The 15,829-nt window shown below is 38.8% G+C and overlaps 1 protein-coding gene across 2 annotated transcripts; it reads right to left on the bottom strand.

The window, feature by feature from the left end:
* Window positions 1-3,997: 3,997 nt before the first annotated feature.
* slc16a2 (solute carrier family 16 member 2) lies at window positions 3,998-15,017 on the bottom strand. Of its 2 annotated transcripts, XM_033974424.2 has the most exons (7): window positions 14,128-15,011; window positions 10,192-10,336; window positions 9,597-10,083; window positions 8,612-8,755; window positions 7,500-7,728; window positions 6,934-7,203; window positions 3,998-6,854 (listed from the first exon to the last, which is right to left on the bottom strand). In XM_033974424.2, the coding sequence occupies exons 1-6, from the start codon at window positions 14,528-14,530 to the stop codon at window positions 6,950-6,952; spliced, it is 1,662 nt and encodes a 553-aa protein (XP_033830315.1). In that variant the 5' UTR covers window positions 14,531-15,011; the 3' UTR covers window positions 3,998-6,854; window positions 6,934-6,949. The 2 variants fall into 2 exon arrangements, with proteins under 2 accessions (XP_033830315.1, XP_033830314.1); XM_033974423.2 differs by having other exon boundaries at window positions 3,998-7,203; window positions 14,128-15,017.
* Window positions 15,018-15,829: the final 812 nt, after the last annotated feature.

The following is a 15,829-nucleotide window of genomic DNA, read 5'->3' as shown; positions in this document are numbered from 1 at the left end:
TTTTTGCTCTACACCTGGTCTTGTGTTATCCCATGATGTTCTGTTCTGTTATTTTGGCTTATCCACCTCCTCCAGAAGCTCTGAGTTAATCACACTATTATTGTTCTTTGACATGTTCAAATATGCAGCATTGTTTGCATGTTCACAGACCGGGTTGGTCTGATGGTGGGAGGCCTAATGAAAACAGTTGTTGTTGAGAAGGTGTTATCAGTGTGTCATTATCAGAGGAACTTTCCAGTCGGGTGATGTTTCGTTTGGAAGGCACAGTGCAAGGGACAGGACGTGCTCTGACTCAACAATCCAGTCAACCTTAAAACTCACTAATACAATGTGTTTAACTGAGAGAGAATTATGATGAGTCCTGAACTTATTTGTCTAAATGTGCATTATTTCATGCAATCCATTTATTTTATAAGATATACATTGTAATAGATGGAATTAAATTGGCATAGACTTAGGACAGAGTATTCAAAGAAGCCAATCCGAAATATTTGCATTATAGAGGGTAAATCTGGGTAAATACAAAGCAAACCTATCACAAACACAATGTCATCACATCTTCCATACATTTTACTAACACGACCTCTACCGGTCACTTTGTGTAAGTACAGGATGGATAACTTGGGTGAGCCCTCTACAGCAGTGTATTTCAACCTTTTTTGAGCCAAGGCACATTTTTTTTATTGAAAAAATCACGAGGCACACCATCAGCAGAAAATGTTAAAAAATGAAACTCTGCATCCTATATTTACAATATAAAGTAATTCTCATCAAAGTATTTTGAACAGGAATCAAATAAACACAAAAAAAGCATTTTATAATAAAATAAAATATTTCTACTCACTCAGTGTGAAACCTGGGCCTGTTTGGATGAACACAGAGCTGATATCCTGGCAGGAATTGAAGAAAGACACACTGTGGCAGAGACACGCCTTTTTTGACTTAGCTACAAGTTCAGCAACGTGGTAGCTAGTTTTAAGGGCTCTCTCGTTTACCTTTGTGGTTTTTCTCATAATAGTTGCCTGTTTCTCCGTGTGTTCACGCAGGCGAACAAAATAGTCCGCATTCTTGTTTTGAAGTGAAGGGTGTTTCGTTTGAAGATGCCGTTTAAGCTTACTTGGGACCATAGCACTGTTGGATAACTTTTCACCACACACCAAGCACAACGGAGTCGGTTTCATTGGATTTCCAGTGAAAGTAAATCCAAATGAAATATAGGTTTCGCTGTATTGCCGTGCGCCAGAGGTTTTGCTTGAGCTAACCGTCTTTGCTTTCTTTTGATCTCCACTCATACTTGGGCCTTCATCTGGGTCTGAGTTTTGCCCAGGGTCCGGTTCAAAGTTAGCATCTTTCCTTTTCAAAAACTTCTCCATCACTCTCACCATATAGTCCCGCTAGCCACAATGCCACTGTCACCTGACGCATCCACGTATCACTAATTCTCTTGTCTCAAATTGAAATCAATTAGCAGCTACTTATTAGCTACATGCTGCCACCTACTGATATGAAAGAGTATTACATGGTTACTCTGCCAATCGCTAGACAGCGCAGACATTCGACAACGGCACATTATTTGTGGATAATAATTAATTTGTTTTCAAAAAATATTTTTTAGACCAGTTACGTAATTGGATAATTTCCTACGGCACACCAGACAATATCTCACGGCACACTAGTGTGCCGCGGCACAGTGGTTGAAAAACACTGCTCTACAGTCCATCTCAAGAAGTGTGACTAAGCATTATAGTAAAAGAAAATGTCAATTCTGTCAACTTAATTTTTTCTTTTACTGTGGATCATGCTGAAGGATTACACAGACACTAAATAGTATGTCTGCCTGCATCTTTGAACACAATAGCCTGTACTGTGAAGACCAAATTGGCCAGAGCAACACAAATTGGACCCTGTTGGGAGGGGGAACAGGCAAATTTTGGAGTAGGCTCATGAAATACAGAACAGTGATAGAGCTCCATGAGACGGACCTAAAGTTTAACTGGAACCGATGGTGAACAGGAACTCGGACATATTGGATAGAAATGTCACTTTTACTGCCTTTTTATGAAACTTATCTAGTCCTTGTTTTTGGTCCAAATGAGGTCAGATTTGGCACCCCACATCTAGAGACAAAGATTTTCAAAAGTTATACATTTTTCTGGAATAGTCCTTACAGTTTCCACGTCCATCATGGCAAATAACACCTTCATTTACTGTTTCTTTGATGACATCTCACAGCCACAGGCAGTGGTCCAGAGAGCTCAGATGTGAATCACTAATGCATGATCTTATGGACTATTGGGCACATGAAAAGTGTGCACTATAGCGCCCCCTACCATACCAAATTGGTTATTAAAATCTCTGCAGGAGCAGATGCACATGGTCAGTCCAAACATGTTGGAATCACCTTTACACTGGCTGCCACTGATTACATTCATATGTCAAACACAATGACCAGTGGTAGTGCGCCACCTATAGGAACGCACAAAGTTTACAATAGGGAAAAAACAAACAAAAAAACAAAAACAAAAAAACGTTGACATTAATTACTGAAACTTTGCAGAAAATTCCATTGTGTGCTCTTGTTCAGAAAGTGTCTTATTTTGTTGAGTTTTGCCTCTAAGGTTCTCCAAAGCTCCCATTGTAAGTGAATAGCACTCTGACTCAAATCACACAATACAACTAAAGACCCACAAAACATGAACAGAAACATATTAAAGCTGCCAGAGTGAACCATCTGCAAAACGAATTCTCATAATAATATTAATAATATAGTCCACACAAATTGTGTCTCCAGCACCACTTTTTAAGATGGGAGAGATGTGTATTTTGTCTTAGGCCAATGAAATTCATAGGAGTGATGGGACACATGAGGACAACCCTAATGATACATAACTGGAGCAATACTCTATATGAAGTTGGCTGTATTGGATGGCATTTCTGCTGCTTTTGCCATATATTTATATGAAACCTTTGATCCAACAGAGCTCACACTCCACATGTCACGTCTAGAGATACTGATAATCAATAGTTTCCATTTTTCTTGGATATTCTTTGATCAAAACATCATTTACATTATAGCTTGATTATGCATGAGGTTGTTGATTCACAGCCATTGACCCCATCAGTATAAAGAGAGTTAGGTAACGTTGGTTCCATGCAATGGGGTGAAATAAGGTGAATAGCAGATAGTGGCCTGGGCAGCTGTCAGGAAGGGGAATGGCGTGTCGGGCAGTTGCATACAGAGGTGGTCATGATTCAGGGGCAGTGGATTCAGAAGTTGTCAGAGGTGGCCGAGTCCACGGCAGGCGCATGGGAGACACGTGCGCACGATGGTGAGGGCCATCATCACCGCTTGCAGCTTTAATTGATATTCGTTTATGATTTATTGAAGTTTACACGTTCATTAAGCTTCCGTGTGAATACATTTATTTAGCCTTTGGCTGCTGCTCCACGTCAAAATGTAGCCTATAATTTAATCCTTACAGAGACAAGGCTGTGCTGTTCTTCTGTTTACCAACACTGATGACCTACTTCTATGCTGATTCTGCATTCCAGATGCTTAAGGATATAAACCAGTCAGGGAACATTCCTCATTCCTGTCACTGGAATCCTCCTATTAAAGATTTAAACAAAACAACCCTAAACTTGCCATTAAACTCAGGTCATTCGGTGCCGGCCTTATGACGCACAATGCGCATTTGTGAACATCCAGCCTGGATGTTCTGTGCACGAGGCTAATTCACTTGAGTGTGATCTGTGAAGATCTGCAATCAATGACATGACTATGAATGGCTCCTGGACCGAGGTTAAAGAGGGCTGAGGAGTCATGTTAGGACTATAGCCCTGTGTGAACTCGTTGCCTCGGTAATGATCAGAGCAGACGCCTGGATGGATGTGTCCCTGAACAACTGGCCTCATCCTCTGAGCTGTTATGCGCAGAGATTTGAGCTTCATGAATAACTGCACCAAAAGAGAATGAGGGACAACAACTGGACAACTGTTTTGAAATTACATCTTTATTGTTGGTTTAATAGAAAATTTGCCTCTGTTTCGATATAGATAGATTGAAAAGATATTAACACAAATAATACATTTTCAAGCAGCTTGGCCTATTTAATTTGTAACGTCACTGGCCTCTATAAAAGATTTCACAAGTAGGATACAGAGGTATAGTGATAAGTGATAAGTGGAGGTGAGCAGAGGCTTTATTTTTACCAAAAGTGAAACAATGAAAAAACTGCAAAGCCCTCCACTCGTCTCCTGTTACTGCAACGTAAGGCTAGGGGTATGTGGACAGACACAGTCAGTTTTAATACAGTTGAAAAGAAAACAAAAACTGTAACAACAAAAACACACCACAGCTGTAACATTTCCTTGTTTGAACATTTACCAGATATGACCAATATTTAAAGTAATGGCAGTTTAGGTGTCGTGGCTCAGCTTCATTCAGACCTTTGAGTGGTCACACTATGTCACATTGTTTAAAGTTAATATCAGATTTTAAAGTGTTAAATCAGAGGTGCAGAGAATTGGCACGGATCATCATTAAGTTAAGATCAGATTACACATGGCACAGTGAGTCCACAGATGTTAATTTTAAATAGAATGTACCCCTGTGGATCTCTGACCTCTATATAAAAACAGCTGGGAAAATCATTAAATGACAAACATTTAACACAAAGGCATACAACGGTTTGCTCCCAAATCTATCCTTTTTGAATCAGGGGTCAGTCACATCAAGTAAATCCAGAGCAAAGCTCTGCTGCACTGGCAAGACAGCTCCATGCAGGGAGAATATCATTCACTACTGATCTGTCTTTTTCACTCCTTTGACAGATTTATCTTACCCCCAAAAAATCTCATGATAGAATCAACATAAAATAGCAAGTATATTAGTGAAGGCATATACAGAGTACATGAATGTGGGTTAGTTGTCTTAGGTCATTCAGTGTTATTGTAATTGTAATGATTGCTTCCGCAAAACATTTGAGCTCAAGCAAATATAAAAAAACTTTTGAATATGCAACGTTGTTTTGAACTGAGGTTATTGTAGTCTGTATGCTTGATTTCTCAGCTAGAAGTTGAAAATGATTTTTAGCAAACAAAACAAAGTAATAGTAAGACATTTACAGTTGTGCATAGGACCACACAGCTTTTAGAGCCAATATGGCTATCAAAGTAGGCTATATGTTCATTGAGATTACTCAGATTCTAGTAGTGTAGGCTTTCAGGTAAAATTCCCTCAGTTTACTGCACAACCTCGGGCTCAGTCAAAGAAAGGAAAGGATTTATAAAGATCTTGATTTAACACCAACATGAAAAACATTTTTTTTTAAACGGCATTGGTGACATTATGTAATTTTCACAGTTTCAGGTACTCTGCATTTGGGGAACATATTTCTAATCATTATAGTTATAGTTGTATTTAAAATACAACTAAGACCTGATACACATTGTATAAACACACCACAAAAAAGTGTGGAGAGCACGAGGTTGAGTTCAACTGGTTTGCTGAGGACCATTTGATTATTGAGGTATGATTGTTTATCATTGCCCTGTTTAGTGTCAGTCTCCTATAAACTAAGTTTGAGGTTTGTGTAGTTTTGTCAGTTGTCACTGTTGGCACAGAATGCCAAGAGGACAATTACCAGAATGCAGTAGCACCTGAATAGTGGCTGAATAATATGACTCATTCTTCATGCTCTGCCCCAAACTGCACCTTAAAGATCCTACATTATCATCATGAATTGTTTCTCAGATGTGAATGACTTCAATCTAAACTACACACAAAATTTCTTCTCTTTACCCCTGTTTTTTTGTTTGACCCAATGTAGCTCTCTGTGGCAAAAGTCCAATATTTCAATGATGTAACTTACAAACAGAGGTAAGTGTTTATGATTAGTGTTTCACATAACTGCAGACAGTCCTCTGAGGGGAGGTAAGGATGTGTCACAGTGAGTGAGAACCTTCCATTGAAGCAGCAAATCAACCGCCTGAATGATTGGTGACAGGCCTGAGCAAAAAACATTTTAGAAGGCTTCTTTTAATTATATCCTGATGCATTGTTATTTGAAACTGCCATCTAGAACAAAGGCGCTAGTGTATTTATTAAAAAATATATGCAGTAGCTGTAATAGTACTGCTCAAATATTAAATTCTCAACATAGTTTTCACAAAATGTTTGTATTTAATACATTTTGAAAAGCTACAAGTGTAGGCTATGTGTGGGTTTCTCTAACAGACTTAAAAAAATGGAATGGTTAAAAATGAGAAAAGGATGCCCTTAACACGTTAAAATAGTCAAAGTCTAAAAAGTAACTGTGAACATGATCAAAATGACTGATTTCAGAAGATTGCCCATGTGATGTTAATAAAAAATATGGCTGGAGCTGTAATTCATATATGTCAGATGTACTCCTTCTGTAGTAAATGGATGAGCTGGTACTGCATAAAATTTACAAATGCATCCCTTCACTACTACATATTTTAAATGCTTCAAAATGAGTATATAAAATCATAACTTTAAATGTTTGAAAAAAGCTAAAAAGAAATTCAAGGTGATTACAATTAGATAAAATCTCTTCATTTAAATCCTCTTGGAGGTATTAGTTACTAAAGTTCCCACTGAAAACACATTGTTTCACTCTTGTGCTTATCTCGTTCAAAAATTTCCATATCATTTCTGATGTGTCAAACCTTCCTCCCTTGTTTCCAGAGCACATACTTTCTGTACTTTTCTGAAGGCAAAGAGAACAAACAACCAATAAAAATATATTAGGGTGAGATGTTATTGGTCAGTGTGTAGTAGTATAGTATGTCTCTTGTAAAGATTATGGAAAATGCTGGTGACTGAATCCCTGTAAATACGAAAGCACTGATAAGCTTTAGTCTAGAGTTACAACAGTTATGTTCCATAAAATAGGCATTATGTGTGACCTTAGTGTGGTGTCACTCAGATGTGTGTCTCTACATCCGTGTATCCAGGGAGCATGTCTCCATTGGAGCAGCTCTTAGCCTCAGCTGAAGGAGCAGGGGGCAGCATGTGAGCGGTGGTGGACGTCTCCTCGGGACATGCAGTCGAATGGTTTCTCTGTATTCGGCTCTGGACCAAAGGCACGAAGAAGAGCACCACACCACCCACCATGGGAGGGACTCCAGCCAGAGAGAAAGCCACCGTGTAGTTTCCAAAATAATCTCGTAACAGGCCTAGCAGAAGACAATTAATTATTAAACTTTGGAAACATGTCTCGGGTAATACTGAGGTACTGGGGTGTACTGTGTGTTTTCTTGAAGAGAGAGTACAGTTTATGTTAAATTAAATGTGTGGCACATTTTTGCACAAAAAAAAACTTTATTACTATTTGCTGTTAGGACACATGCTACAAAAACAGGGTGCTGTGTGCAGAGATAAGTGAAAAAAGAGGTAAAGAGTAATGAATCAAAAATAAATAAGTAATTACAACTCCCTCAAATGAAAAAATGAAAAAACTCTCGTTTCTCACCAGCTATAGGTGGGCCTGCAGTCATGGGAAGAGCCATAAGTCCGAGAACATAGCCTATTGCCTGTGAAGCCTGCATGGGCCCAACCAACTCAAAGGCAATCGGAGCCATCATAGTGAGAAAACATCCATCGCACAGTCCCAAGAACACACACACCACAATGAGTGCTTCAAACACAAAGCACTGTGGAATTAGCATAGACATCAGGCCCAGGACTATGAAGGACACCACCTGTAACAAAGAACAGCTTTTAACACATTAACAGAAGCCTGCCCTGTCTATGAGTAGCTGTTTCCTAAGTTTACTTTTTATAACTTATCAATTCATTTAGTTATGTTTTGATTTACACTAATTAACGCAGGTGTCAAAAGTTTTGTATTTCCTTTTAACTTTTTCCTCCATTGATATAATTCATCTTTTTTAATAAGTTATTTGTAAATGTATTGATTTCAAACACTGGATTCTCATCTGACAAAGAAGCATTAATCCAGGCTCTATCCTGCCCCTTAAGTGCTGCTGTTCCTAATGCCAAAGCATGTGCACTGTGCACTTCAAAACACTAAACTTGTAGATTCCTTTGCCAAATAGCCTTATTAAAAACCTATAAAGTCTACTACAGTTCCTTCACATAAAAATAGGTAGTGAGTGCTGAGAATCATAGCCTATTAAAACTAAAGCCTTAGGACATTCTTGTTTGTCACATGATTTTTTTTTAATTTTTTTGTGTGTGTACGTTTAATTTAAGTGGCCGCATTTGGTGTACATTTTGTTCTGAACATTCTGATGTGCATTCATGCCGGCAGAGGCTGCTGTATTTAATCCTCAAATTGTATCTTATTTTCTCAGAACCCTTTCTACTCAGGTAATTGGTGACAACAAAAAGGATCTTATCATTCAGTCTGCTCATTGTACACACACGTACATTGAATCCGCATACTGTGGACAGTCCATAACAACCCCAATTTTCTGTGAAAAATTATAGTAATTTTGCAAATGCTGCAAATACCACAAATACTACTTTCTAGCATGTATGCCGTATAAGCCACACAGTACAATGTTCTACCGCATATAATTGTGACGTAAGTTCCTATTACTACGAAAGGTTTTTGTTTACCTGCATGTATATTTTCTTTAGACCTGAAATAAGGTCTCCGATCTTTCCAAACAGCAGGCGACCCACTCCTGAAGAAGCTCCGATGCAAACCAGAAGAACCCATTCCTTATCAGTGCCTTTAAACTGCTCCTTCACAAACTTCATCTAAACAAAAAGACATCAAAATATTACTGTTCTGGGGAAAAAAAAAATCATAATAAATAACGTAATTTATTTTTTTTAATCATGAGACATGACGAGAGGAACTAGTTCATATAGGTCAGCCACTCCCTGCACGCTCTGAAGTCTCTCCTGGACGTACTGGTCCATGTGAAATATTTGGTCTGCTTTGAAGTGATCTACATTCTTCAATGTCCATAGGATAGGCATGTTTAGGGACATAGAGTTAGCATACGGGAGAGATTTCCTGAGGTGAGCAATACAAAAGCCGGAACGATGTTTACATCTGGGCCTCGCCTGAAATAACAGGCCTGACAGAGGGAGGCCTGAGTGGGAACATCCGACATCTGGATGGATGGAGATCAACTTTACACACAACATAGCGACATTTCACCAACCATGTCAATGTCTTTCCATAAAATGAACTAGGTAGGAAAGATCAAAATATTGTATTTAAAAATCATAAAATTCTAGACTAGTTTACTGGAATTTAGCAGATTAAAGCAAATTTAAGGGGCATGCAGTTATTGTACAGTAGTCTGAAAAAAACAGGCTACTAAACCCTGCAGACTTGCATTTCTCCATTTTCACTGCAATTTCTTGAATCTAAAGGATTACATCTCACACACCAAATACACATCCAAGTACTGTAGCTCAATAGAACGCAGATGCTGCATTTACAAATACTGGAAGGGTCTATACAACTTCTACAAGGGCAGGATATTTTTCAATGAAAAAGTGTTACGATATTGATATTACAGAAGATAAAAGTGAAAACAGATCCTTTTAGTTATTACCTTAGGTTGAGCTATGTTAACATACTTACCAGATGGACATATGGTACAAAGTAGCCCAGAACAGCAGTGGCCACGCCAAATGCCCACACTCTGTATGTGACGATGTGAAATACCCGCAGGTTGAAGTACTTTCTGATTCGGGTTAGAGTTTTGCTCCACCTGCTTGCATCCTGAGCACTGTTCCCTGGCTGCATCTGCTCTGGACACATACCAGGGGGGCCCATGCTCCCCCCAGCAGGCAGCAAAGGTTTGAAGGTCAATGCAAGTAAAGCTTGCACAAGCATAAAAATGCTCAGTATCTGAAATGTCTTGTCCAGTCCCAGAGATTCACCCACATTGTCCAGTAAAACTGGGAGGCCCATTGAGAAAAGGCTGGCACCAGCAGTTACCACTCCATTGACCAGCCCTAATCTCTGGCGGAAGTAGTGACCCAGGATGACCAGGGATGGCTGGAAAGCAAAGGAGGAACCACATCCAAATAGTATGCCATAGGTGAAATAGCGAAGAATCAGTGAGCTGCAGAAGAGAGGAAAAAGGATCATCACAAAATCATGAACTACTACTACTACAACTACTACTGCTATAATAAATATATAATACATACTAATTACACATAATACATACTTTGCAAATGATGTACTTAGCAGCCCTATAAAAGCCAGCAATGCACCACTGACAGCTGTCTTCCTGCAGCCAAATGAGTCCGTGAACATGCTGACCACTGGTGAACACAGGAAGATCATTCCCATGGCCAAGGCTCCAACCCAAGCTGCAGAAAATCAGACAAAACAGATGGTTGTTGTTGGTGTATAACTTGGGGCTCATTTAAGAATTTCAATATTGAAATAATAATTGTTTTTGTATTTGAAAAGATGTAGAGTTCAAAGCATTCACATAGATGTATCTACTACATTATAAATCTAAATTAAAGTTGTTATTAAGTTGATTATGGTGCAGCTTGTAGCCTGTGTTAAAACCTAACTACAAGGACAAACTCTGCGTTCTATAAACAGAGAATAAATGAGTGTGGCCAGACCAGGAGAGCAAAGGTAACTTTACTCACTGGCTGGTTTTCTAGACAGTAGGTCACTCTACTCAATGTTCAGATGCACTAACATGAGAGAACTATGACAAAAAGGCTCATTTAGCTACGTGCACACAAAGTCTATAGACCAGCATACCACATACATGCAAGTTTACATAACATGCTTTAGTGTGGGTCTTTGAACAATTTGTGCTGCCAGTAATGGCCAGTGCATTAGCGAGCACAGAACACACTGTGCTGCTGTATCTTTGTATAGATTGAAGGGTGTAGTCCCAGGATCCTATAGTTCATTCAAATGGAACAAAAAGGGGAAATCTCTTAAGATATAGTTTATGGACAAAACAGATGCTTCCCGGTGTTTTACAACTTCCTAAAATAACAGCCTATTTACAAATGTGTATGCCAACCCCATGTCCAATCAGATTAACCCAATTTTCCTCATTAGCCAGTGGAGTTTGAGCATAGTCTGTTTTAAGCATCTTAGCTTAAAAGTATTTTGAACTCAGGACAATATTTGGGGTAAACTGAAATATTTGCATTTCTGGTCACTCCACATTTAGTGCTCTAGAGAGACAAGTTAGGCAAAGTAAAAAAAAAATAAATAAAAAAAAAATCACAAGAACCTATCTAATGCCACATTTGGCTTCGTGGCATATCATCTTTATCCTTCGTTAAAATTGCTGTTTTATTCCTGCATATTAAATAGTACACTCATATTAATAGTATAAAATCAGCAACAAATAGTGTGTCTCATAGTTAATTTCCCAAAAAAATTTCCACCCAACAGTTTTATTCAGATTCCTAAAGCTGGCCAGGAATTGTACACTCATTACAGACGATTAAAAGTGAACACTTTGAAATACGCGCTAACAAATACAAACAAAGGATTTGTTGTATGTAATGTTGAGTGGGATTGAACAGGGCTTATTTCTGTGACGGATGAAACGCAAAAGCAAAGGAAGAAGGACGGGGCTTTAAGAGACTGTGGGATACTTCACATTATGGTTTGTCAAAATGTTCTGACCATCAAAACAAGTAGCAAGCACAGGATGGGAACACACTACTATTCAACAATGAGCCATGATGTCTTAAGACCATCTTGGGCACTACAACAATGGCAATGTTTATTTTTCAGAAAAACGGAGGTACAAGCCATTAAGTGACGGCCATGAGGAGAAGGATGTGACGTCTTGTGGACAGACTGTGTCCAAACGTTGTATAAATAGATTTTTAACTCGTTCCTTGTACTAAAAGTATAAAACATTAACAATGTGGCACATGGATATTGGTTTTGTAGCACATCTATGGTTAACAATTGCAATCTTATTGAAATATAATATAAAATATACATTTTTGCGTATTTGAAAAAATAAATAACAAGGGTGTATTTTTATACTTAATCTTCTATGAAATGTTCTGTGAATAGACAAATGTTTATTGAAACAAGTTCTTTTAACAGCAGCACAGTTTGTAATGAAATACACAATTGCTTCTTTGTTCATAAAATGTCCAACCCGAGCAACAAAACATTTTCACTCTAAAACAGAATATGGTCCACATGGACATCAGATAATAGAATAATATCACATGGTAATAAAGAGAATGTGTAGTACAGACCTTGCAAAAGGGATATGTATAACTATTTAGGTTTTATTTTCTAAGTCCTTAAAAATACAATATACAAAGTGTTTGTGTTGTTGTGACAGCGTGATATTAAAGTTCAGACTCAAGTCTTACATTTCTACATCCCGTTCTTCGTTAAAATTCATTCACGGATTTCACTCTGAGACAGTTTCAATAGAGAGGAATGTGAAAAATGCCAAAGTACTCCCTGAACAGCCAACGTAACGCAGTGATTAAACAACACAACAGACTAGATCGAACAAGAAAAAGAGAATTATCAATAAAAGACAGAGCATGTATTTTTGAAAAGACAAAAAAAATAAATCAATATTTTGATTCCTTTAAATTATTATGGTGATGACAATATTCAGATATTATGGAAATCCATCAGAAACACATGTTATGTTGTGGCTGAGGTTTAAGTATCACTATAGACTGTAAAATTAACCACAAAAGAGCAGAAAAATCACTTAATGCCCTCATTCTTGGCCTATAGCTCAAACATCTATTTTTCCTATTTTTTTTATATGTTTGACAAGTCTAAAGAACTGCTGTAGGACCTATTCATTAAAACGAACAAATCCATTTATGGTATAATTCATAGCTCCACTAACATGTTACTGTTTAAGTTGCACATATATCAGTCATTTCTATGGACATTCCTTTGTTATTTCTTTGATCCACAGAAATAGTCCAATAGCCCCTGTAATAACACTTCATCAAAGACTACACAAATACATGTTGCAATGCAAACTGACCCCTGGTGTTCCATTCTAATGTTTTGTTTTGTTTTTCATGCACTTACTTAATCTATTTGTGAGCAAGAACATTGAACAAATAGATGCAATATCAAGTAAGATATTTATATTTAATATTAAGTGCGCTACATGCAAGTTATTTTGCACAAAAACAACTAGCGTTACTCTCCTTCTGGAGCATAAATAAAAATAAGATATAAACATATAGGTGTCATTAGAAACTGTAAACTACAACACCTAATAATCATTGTTTTCATTTGTATCAAACTAATTGAGTTTCTGTTATCTGCGAGGTTCATGTTTTTGATTATGATCAGTAAAATCTCTTCTGGCTTTTTGTGGAGAAAAAAAGAGGCACATTTCAGTATTAATATTTTGTTTTTAATAAATAAAATAATTAGGCTACATGTAAAAGTAGCTTGCAATAAAATGAATTGTTTGTGGTTTATCATTTTATAGGCCTTCATCGCTTGTGAGTGGGAAACACTTCGCTGGTCATGGCCTTAATATGGCTATAGGGATTTCATGTTAATAGGTTTTATTGTAATTAAGGGGCTCTAGGACTACCATTAATGTCTGCATTATCACAATGTCTCATAGTGTTTTGTATGAAGCTAAGTGTCCCAAGATAAACTCAACTCAAGTAGGATAACCCTGGTCACATGCTGTTCTGCATTCCGTGGGAACTAGACAGAAATGCATATGGTCTAAGAGATTTTTTCTCCTGTGAAAACTTCAGAAAGTCTTTAAGGGGCATAATGTCCTGGACTAAGGATGTGTGTGACAGAGATGATCACACAAATTATTTATTACTGTGATGTTAATGAATAGTAGACCCCCATGGAACAGTTGTCTTGGCTCAGGTTAATTACTAGTTAAAACACATAGTTGTCTAGTCCATGCAGTTTGGTGTGAATCAGCAGTGACACAAGCCCACAGGTGTGCCATCTCATTCTACCTTTAATTCACAAGTGAAGTCACACAGAGCCTGTTGAACTTGAATGACATGGCGCATCTTTAACACAAATAACTTGAGTATTTCGAACAGTTATATTTTCCAACAGTATTATCAGCTAGAGGCATTGACTTGTTTATTTCATTGATGTAACAGCTTACTTAACTCCGGATACTCACCCACTTTGAACTGGGACGTCTTGTCCTCTGGATCTGCGTGTTCCTTCACCAACATCAAGTGAAGGATGCCGAAAGAATTTTGAATCCCAAATATGGATCCATTGCACCACGTTGCTGCAAAGACGACCAGCCAGCCGTAGCCTCCTTCAGGCGGGACAAAGCCTGTTCCGGGTCCGTGGCTCTCCACCTGGAGTCCGGACTCGGAGTCGGAGGACGGGGAGGAGATGGGAGGTTTGCAGCTGGCCTCTATGAGCTGCACGGAGCTGTCCTCGTGGGTGACTTTAATCTCACCACCCGCTGCTTGCTCGGTCTTGTCACAATCCCGGGCAGCATCTTTGTCCGCCACCTGAAGAGCCGGAGCTGGAGCCGGTTGGCCTTGGTTATCTAGCCCGTTGATCCCCATGTTGTCTGGTCCACTGTTGAGGTTAATGTGTGCTCTTGGCGATCACGCATGGGATATAGGTCACTGGCATACGCACAGAGATTTGTACAGCTGATAATGTACAGCACAAACCTCCTCTAAGCCGCAGGAAACGAGCTGCAACTTCACTGCATGTCCTTATTCTTTACCGGAGCGCTGCGGTTTACCTGCCCTACATACTCACTGTAGGCTATTTTCGTGTGTTGCGCACACGCTATACTATACTTGGCTATAGCTTAGAGTATTTACTATTGCAGTCTTCCCACAGCAGTGCCAAACCATCCGCCGTTTGTAAAGTCCTCTGCGCTTTTACGCGTATCCCTTTTTAACAGATTTTCGGCACGACTCGCAACATCTCTTGGATCGAAAACAAACATATGGTGAGTGCTCCTCCTCTCTTACGTTTTTCTCTGTATTGTCTGTGTAATGACAGATAGGTAGGCCGTGCGAATCCGAGGAGCTGTGTCTTTAAGGCTGAACAGAAACACATCCGTCACTGTGCCATTGGCGACCGCCTCTCTCTGATGCGCACACCAATAGGAAGACGCGCTGATCAGGAGGCGTACATGCCTCTGATGAAGCCTGTGCGTTTGAAGCTGTCTAATAAGAAGTCAACCAAATACAATAATAGAAGTAGACTGCCAGAAGTTAGGGCTAGGTAAGAATTTGACCCTTGATAAAGCCGCTCTTCTGATCTCTTTTCTTCTCCTTGGATGATCATAACACTTTCATTTAAGCGCTAAAAACTGTAATTGAAGCATAAACTAGTTGTAAGACATGTTTGTTTTGTAACAGACAAAAAGGTTCAGCACTGAAAAGGTAAAGGCTAATATCCAAAATGTCTGTGTAATCCCTCAGTCGTCCAGGTCTGATCCACAACAGAAGCCGAAGTTAAATCTGTCAACTGGAGAAAACACTGTAGGAGTGAAGACGCTTCTTCAGTTCTGCTCACTTCACTTCAGTGGCAAACTCCAGAAGTGGCTTGGATGAGCAGCGAAACATCTTCACTCCTACAACGTTTCATCCAGTTGACAGATTTAACTTCAGCTTTTGTTATAATATCCAAGAATGCAGCACAAAGTTACACGACTGATCCTCACATTGGGGTCGTCAAAGTTTTGCAGTGGGTCCTCTTGGGTTCCTAAAAATACGCACAAATGCAGAATACTTGATTTATAATAAAGAGCATGTTAAACTGCCTTAAAAGTTAAAAGTTATTTGGATAGACCACTGCACAAAAAAAAGGGTTGTCAGAGGTTAACCCAGTAAACCCAATGCGGT

This window comes from Periophthalmus magnuspinnatus, chromosome 10 (assembly GCF_009829125.3).
Source record: "Periophthalmus magnuspinnatus isolate fPerMag1 chromosome 10, fPerMag1.2.pri, whole genome shotgun sequence".
Taxonomy (NCBI): domain Eukaryota; kingdom Metazoa; phylum Chordata; class Actinopteri; order Gobiiformes; family Gobiidae; genus Periophthalmus; species Periophthalmus magnuspinnatus.
Note: the sequence above shows the minus strand (reverse complement) of the source record. Positions and strands in the feature narration are given on the sequence as shown.

Coding starts and splice junctions, on each gene's coding strand:
- slc16a2 (XM_033974423.2), bottom strand. CDS start 14,530: ATGGGGATCAACGGGCTAGATAACCAAGGCCAACCGGCTCCAGCTCCG. Junction 10,084..10,191: donor CTAAGTACATCATTTGCAAA/GTATGTATTATG, acceptor TCTCTTCTGCAG/CTCACTGATTCTTCGCTATT. Junction 8,756..9,596: donor TTGTACCATATGTCCATCTG/GTAAGTATGTTA, acceptor CTTTTTGTTTAG/ATGAAGTTTGTGAAGGAGCA.